This window comes from Sinocyclocheilus anshuiensis, unplaced genomic scaffold, assembly GCF_001515605.1.
Source record: "Sinocyclocheilus anshuiensis isolate Anshui unplaced genomic scaffold, SAMN03320099.WGS_v1.1 scaffold882, whole genome shotgun sequence".
Taxonomy (NCBI): domain Eukaryota; kingdom Metazoa; phylum Chordata; class Actinopteri; order Cypriniformes; family Cyprinidae; genus Sinocyclocheilus; species Sinocyclocheilus anshuiensis.
The window spans coordinates 814433-822119 of NW_015540910.1; the positions used below are offsets into that span (position 1 = coordinate 814433).

Genomic DNA, 7687 nt, shown 5'->3' on the forward strand with positions numbered 1-7687 from the left:
TTTTTTTAAACATTCGTTTCTTATTTAATTGGTACTGATTTTTACTTTATTTAAACTGTGTCATTTATTTATTTTAATTGACATTCGTTTTGCTAATAAACGTTTTACGTTTCTTATTTATTTGGTTATATATTATACATGTTTATTTATTTCCAGTTTTCAAGTTATTTGTTATTTTATATTAAGCATAGCTTGCCCTATAGCATGGTATATTTTTATTTTTGTTAATAAAAGTTAATATGTTTTATATATACGCTAAAGTGAGTTTGACGTTGTATTTTGTTGTTGCATTCAAGCAATTGACGCCGAACTGCCGCTAATTCAAACGTGAAAGTAAAATGTGCATGGCGCTTTTAAGCTATTTAAAAGCGAAGGAAAGCGAGGAAAAGAGGGAAAATTCAAACGAACTAAAAACGAACAATTGCTTTACTCCGAATTGCCGCTATTTGAAAGTGAAAGTAAAATGGGCACAAGCTACTTTTACAAGCTATTTAAAAGCGAAGGAAAGCGAGGAAAAGAGGGAAAATTCAAACGAACTAAAAACGAACAATTGCTTTACTCCGAATTGCCGCAATTTGAAAGTGAAAGTAAAATGGGCACAAGCTACTTTTACAAGCTATTTAAAAGCGAAGGAAAGCGAGGAAAAGAGGGAAAATTCAAACGAACTAAAAACGAACAATTGCTTTACTCCGAATTGCCGCAATTTGAAAGTGAAAGTAAAATGGGCACAAGCTACTTTTACAAGCTATTTAAAAGCGAAGGAAAGCGAGGAAAAGAGGGAACGCCCCGCCCCCGTGGTGATACCGGTATTACCGGTGTTGTCACACGTCGATTAACCGGTGGGAAAATTTCCTCACCGTCACAACCCTAATTGTAAGTAAATGATTTCATAATGCTTTGTCTGGAAATGACCGTTTTATTTGGATTATGTTGTCAAAAACTTTCGCACTGCGGGAACCTTTTCATAGTACCAGAACTAATTGTGGAACAACCCACTTTTTGGCGCCGCCGGAACTGGGTGCGATTTTAGTACCGGACTGCCTTTTTCGAGAACCAAATTAGCTCCTACTAATTTTCCTAGCGAACTTTTCTTATAGGCCTATTGTTAGATTAAATATAATAATAAGATAAATAAGATCTAATATAATGTTACACATCCGATATTTTTCCCCAACAGTTCTCCAAATGTTCACTTAAGACATAACAGATTATGTTTGCGTGAATAGCCTACTTAAATACTGTAATTCTGTGTATACAGTATACAGTACACAGTGTATATTTATCGTGATCGCGCACTGGCGGAAGCGCTGTTATATGCGCAATTCATATATCAGTCAGCGGCAGCACGAGAAGTGAACAGAGAAAAAGGTACTCCTCTCAGAAAACCTGCAAAGAAAGATAATTTTAGATGTTTAATTGCTATTTGGAGCATTGAGAATGCTAGACGAGGGCTTAATGAACTAATTTTTGTGAAAACCTCAAATTCAACCAAAATTGACATTTTTCACTTTTTTTTTTGTCTGTAGTTCAAAATCAGACCATGCGCATTCCGACTCATTTTGCCAGCACGGGTCACATATATAGTCTTTAGCAAATTAACTCTCAGGAGAATACAGGAACAGGAATAAAGCAACGCTAACCAAAACAAGCAATGTTAATGCAGGACAAGGAACTGAGGAAAACCAAGGGCTTAAATACACAGAACTACCAAAGGAAACAAGATGGGACACAGGTGAAAGGAATCAATAATAAGGTAACCAAATCAGTAACCATTACATGATAAGAATGGGAGCACAGAGAACTAAAACCGTGGAAACTAATGAATAATTAGTGAATGATTAGCTGGCAAAGTGCAGGGAACCACAGGAGATCACGGGGTTGGGGGGAAGAGAGCAGAAAGACCCAGAGCACAGCCAGGATGAAGTCCCATGGCAGAACTGATGGAGGGAGAAGCCAGGGTGGATACTGGAATCTGCCCAGTTGAGGTGGAGCCAGGGTTGGTGGTGACCAATGCAAAACTGAGGAGGCAAAGACCCAGGGTGACACTGGAGGCCTGGATGCCTGAGCCAGAGCTGCAGCCAGGCCAGGGCAGATCCAGAGGAAGTAAGGACCAAAGTGGAGCTGGAGGGAAAGAGGAGCCTGTCAGAACCAGAGGGATGGAGGGACGTGGCATAGCCAGGGGAGTGTTAGTTCAGGGTGGAGGCAGGTCAACAACTAAACAAGGTGAAGCCCGGTGGTGTATGAGAACTGACAGATCCCATTGGAGCTATTGGTGTGTGGAGCCAATGAGGAGCAGAATGGTCGGGGTGAATGAAGCCCTAGCTGAAGATCTGGGAAGCTTAGTAAAAGGAGGAGGAATTCAACAATAAAGAAGACTCTGAGCTGAGCGGGACCACTGGAGTCACAGGAGATTCAGGGCTGGACGGAACCAGTGGGGAAGGAAGGTTTTGGGGAATTGCCCCTACTAAATCCTCATAAAATAGTACAGAGGCCAAACGCAACTCCCCCTCAGCAGGAGGAGTATGGGCTGTGCTCCAATTAATTCGCTCAAACTCCACAAGAATACCCTCTGTGGCGTACAGTGTTGCTGGCTCACACACATGGTCAGAATTTTCGTTGAACATGGGCTACGGGGCAATGACTGTCACAGGCACAGGCTCGAGCTCTTTGTCTGCGCTGGTCTCAGGAATTTTGTCCATGAGGGGTGTGGAAGGCAACTGGCTGGGCTCTGGGTCTGGAGTAGGGCTGGTGGGGTCTTCCTCCACTGGGTAAATGGTGAAAAGAGATCTGCTGCTTGCCAGTACTGACTCCACAAAGCGGCAAAGGCCCCCCTGAGGACTGTACAGGGGGAGGCGTGCATTCAAATGGATAGTGTGTCAGGTACGCCAGATCTAAAAAGTGCCATGTGTGGTCATCGAGGGACTGATCCCTCTGCTCTGGGAGGAGCAGGTGAACAGCAGGGATATCCATCCTCTTTTGGAATATTAAAACAAGAATGTAAAGAAACTAAACAGACTGAAACTGTGACAAGTACAGAAATATTGTAAAATATTATTATAGAACCAAATCAGAATATAATGCTAGAAAATTTCTGAATTATCATGTGACACTGATGACACTGAAAATGATAACTATTAACTGATAACTTTTAACCAGTAGTGTATAAAATTTGCAGTGAAAGAAGTTAATGTCAAAATTGCCATTGTTGTTTTTATACACTAAGAAATGGAGCCTCTGTGGCCAAACAGAACATAAGAACATAAAAGATGCAATACATTAATTCCATCATTCCACTGACTCAAAGCTGCCAGAGAGAATGATGATAACAAACACACTGAATTGTAATAATATTTCTGGAGTGTTTACCCTTGATATGACACTGTAAGTCCAGCCACTTGTGAGTTGTCACACTGCAGGAAATACTGAACAAGCAATGCAGAGAAAGTCAGAAGAGATGCTGTAATGCAGAACTTGGATGCTCCAAGAATATTAAGTTTGAACTTCTTCATTATAAACCCCCCAGTGACAATTCCCAAAGCCAAAGCTGGTAAATTTGAAACTCCTGGAAAGACAAAAGATGAATAAATTAATAAATTGAAACAGTATTGGACATGAATATGCTTTCTGAAGGGTAACTACATTTTAAAGTGTAATTTAAAATTAATGTTTTTTTTTTTTTTAATTATTAGCTTTTCATTAAACTCATAAAACCCCTGCAGTTCCTTCACAAATCCAGTTTGGGAAACCTTGACGTAATATAATGTTTAATGCACTTCATGTTGTTGATAACAATTGGAATATATTATCATAATCTTTGTATTTTTATTTCAATGTGGTACAAGATTATCCTATTTAAATCAGCGTGAAAAGCAAGATAGGTCAAAATTAATCTAAAAGTAATTTAAAAGTAGTCCGATTATTTTACCTAAAATGTGTAATGTAATGGATTACGTTACTAACTACAATTTTTGTCATGTAATTTGGAATCAGTAACGGATTACAATTTGTAAGTAATCTACCCAGCTCTTCCTGGGGGCACATAACCTCAAATCTTTTTAATAACGCATATCAATAAAAAGCAATGGATATTCAGAAACTCAGGGCTGGGTACAGGCCTTTTTGTTGGCATCAGATGATTTTTGTGAAATTTTCTTTTCTTTTTTTTTTACATATTTGAATAAGAGGGACCACAAGTGGCACTCCTTTTGTATAAAGGCTTCACTATGTGTATTTTGACATACTGGAAATTAATATTAAACAGATAAAAACATAGGCAAATGTAAACTCACCTATTAAAAATATGGCCCTTGATGCTGAATGGCCATAAGTTTGCTCCATGTACTTTGGCTGAAATGTTATCAGTCCTATAAAACCATTGACTTGTATGATAGTGGTGATAATGAGGGTCATGTAAATTGTGTTGCTGAAGAGTTTCTTCAGTGATGGCAGAAAATCTAGAAAATATCAAGAACTTTACGGAAGTTCAAGGGTTACAGTATGTTGGCTCAATAACCAAACCTCATGAAAAAAAAAATCAAAATTAAATATTTGATGAAATGCACACCTTTAGCCAGAGCTGCCATGGAAACTGGAGCTGGTTTGTCGGGAGCATTGCTGTGTTTGTTGTTGTCAGGAATGAAACGCTCCTGCTCGCCCTCTACAACATTAGATTTTTTCACAGTTTCAGTCTCACCCTGCTTAGGAAGAGACTTGGGGAGGAACCAAAAGGGAATTCCGGCCAGTAGCATCACTCCACCAGTAAACAAAAAGCCCAGCCACCAGGCACCAACCCAACGTGAGTCTTTGTGGTTGATAGTGATGGTATCTTCAAAAAAAAAAAAAAAGACGTGCTCATTTTCATAAATGAGCCAGAAGTGCTTATAACTTGAAATCCTAACAAACAGTAGGACCGAAGACCTCTTAAGTCAAAGGGTAACTTACTGGGTCAGTAAATATATAGAAGACTAGTTATCATAGTTATTAAAAATCATGATTACTGACTTAAGGCAATAGTGTGTTAATGCGGAGTTATTCTCTTGTGTATTCAGGGTGCTTTTTTTAAAGTTAAACTTTTCAACCAAATTTGTAAAAGTGACCTTGTCAATCGATTAGACTAAAAGACAAACATCTACTTTTCACATAATTCACATGCAACAAGCAACTATGACATAATAAAATTGAAGGTACAAATGCTAGTTTATATGTGTTAAATACCTTCAAAAAAAGGTTGCTGGGATTTTTTTTTCTAGAAATGTGCAAAACAACATCATATGATCAGTGTAGGGCAAAGAGCCATTATCAGTTGAACAAACAGGGGAATACCTAAGTCCACTGCTCCTATGTCCACGTAGAGCTTGGCACAGAAAGATCCTAACATGAATCCAAACATGGGCCCCATTATTCCCATAGTTTGTATGAGAGCTGAAAAAAAAAATCTGTATAAAAATACTGATTCACAATCACGACCAAGAATATTGTAAGTTACAAAAAAAAAGGATGGATGAATTGTGTGTTTATCATCATGTTGCTTAAATGGCCATAAAAATGGATTTCATGTTCTACATCACAGAAACAAATTCCATATTCAATACTTAATTACTTCAAGGGTGATATATGTTTTCATATGTGCATGTATTACATCATAAATGTTTTCACGTTTTTGTTTTAAAATATGCATACACACATAATATGACATAGTTAACCCTTGTGAAAAAGGTACACTTATTTTTACACAGCTTTTAAAAAGAGTACATATTACATAAATAGTCTACTATAAAATATATAGGTATTTATATAAAGTATATAAAATATACTTAAATGCAAACTGTCAAACACACTATTAAAACAAAATGAATCTTTTAAGTCCTTAAGAATCCTTTAAAGTAAAACGTCTCTAGGTTACGTATGTAACCATGGTTCCCCGAGGGAACGAGACGAGACGAGACGAGACACCAGGAAGTATAACTTGCAGAGTGCAAGTTAGCTTCGATGAAGTAGCGCCTGCAGGGATGCAGGGAGTATGGCAAAGAGACGCAGCGTCTCATTCCCTCGGGGAACCATGGTTACATACGTAACCTAGAGACGTTCCCCTTCAGGAACTCGAGCTGCATCGAGAATCACTTTGGGAACGAGAATACCCACTGCGCCATACTACCAAGTCCCTGCCTGTGTGTGTATCTCATGAGCACATCACGAAGAGAGAACTTGGGAACCTGGGGTAGATGCCAGATCTAGGTTATAGAAGTGGACAAAAGTGTGCGGAGAGGACCTGCCCGCCGCAGCACAAATGTCCTGCAAGGCCACACCCAAGTTGAAAGCCTTGGAGGCCGCCATACTCCTGGTCGAGTGCGCTCTGACCCCCATAGGTGACGGGAGGCCAGAGGACTCGTAGGCTAGTGAGATGGACTCGACCACCCACCTACTCATAGTCTGCTTGGTCGTCTGAGATCCTTTCTTTGGCGGACCAAAGCAAACAAACAGCTGATCTGCCTTACGCCACGGGGCAGCTCTGTGTGCGTAAGCGTCCAGTGCTCGAACGGAGGAGGACAGAATGCCTGAAGTACTATGGGCCCTAGCGAAGAAGTGGGCACCTTAGGGACATACCCGACCCTCGGGTAAAGGAATGCCCTAACCATGCCTGGAGCAAATTCCAGGCATGAAACAGAAAGTGTCTGAAGATCCCCGATCCTTTTAAGTGAGAAAATAGCGAGGAGAAAGATAGTCTTGAGAGTGAGAAACTTGATTGAAACTTCTCCTATGGGTTCAAAGGGGGCATTGCATGAGCCATCCAGAACCACAGCCAGCTCCTATGATGGCACCTTAGTGCGCTGTACCGGCCTCAGCCTCAGGGTGCCACGGAGGAAACGAGTGATAAGTGGGTGTCTTCCCAATGATTGACCACCCAGAAGGGCGTGGTAAGCAGCTAAGGCCGCCACGTATACCTTCAGAGTGGAGGGAGATAATCCTGCGGAGAATCGCTCCTGCAGAAACTCCAGAACTGTACCAATTGGGCAGTTGACTGGGTCTTGCAGTCGCTGTCCGCACCATGAAGTGAAAAGCTTCCACTTCAAGGCGTACTGTTTCCTCGTGGCAGGAGCTCTGGACTGGAGTATAGTCTCAACAACCCCTGTTGAGAGACCAGATGCTAGGCGATGTGCCCCATCAGGGGCCACACCCACAACTTCCATAACTCCGGGCTGGGGGTGAAGAATGGTGCCGAACGGGGCTACTAGCAAAAGACGGACCCCATCCCGGAGTACTCTCTCCAGAACTCCCGGTAGCAGAACGATCGGGGGAAAGGCGTACAGACGAAGCCTCGGCCACGTCTACACCATGGCATCCAGCCCCAGTGAGGGAGAACCAGAGCGGACAGTGTGTTGTTCCCTGCGACACAAATAGATCCACTTCCGCCTGGCCAAATTCCCTCCAAATGAGCTCCACCACCTCGGGGTGGAGCCTCCATCCCCCAGGCCTCAGCCCCTGTCTCGACAGGATGTGTCAGAGCTCGAAACACGGCCAGCATCTCCAGGCAGTTGATGTGCCGAGTGAGATGATGGCCTTCCCACAGACCCTGGGCAGAGCGGCAACTCATGACCGCCCCCAAGCCCGTGAGAGAGGCATCTGTCATTAGCGTTACACGACGACAAGGAGCCCCTAACATTGGGCCTTGAACTAGGAACCAACGTTT

General features: G+C 41.8%; 1 protein-coding gene across 3 annotated transcripts in view; it reads right to left on the reverse strand.

The window, feature by feature from the left end:
- Positions 1–7687, reverse strand: part of LOC107689242 (solute carrier organic anion transporter family member 1C1-like) — a 30059-nt gene that overhangs the window by 10275 nt on the left and 12097 nt on the right. For all 3 annotated transcript variants that reach the window (XM_016487182.1, XM_016487181.1, XM_016487183.1), the window contains 4 exons: positions 5323–5421; positions 4565–4825; positions 4290–4454; positions 3367–3562 (listed from right to left, as the gene is read on the reverse strand). In XM_016487182.1, the coding sequence (XP_016342668.1) occupies positions 3367–3562; positions 4290–4454; positions 4565–4825; positions 5323–5421 (721 nt within the window). The remainder of the gene's footprint in view (positions 1–3366; positions 3563–4289; positions 4455–4564; positions 4826–5322; positions 5422–7687) is intronic.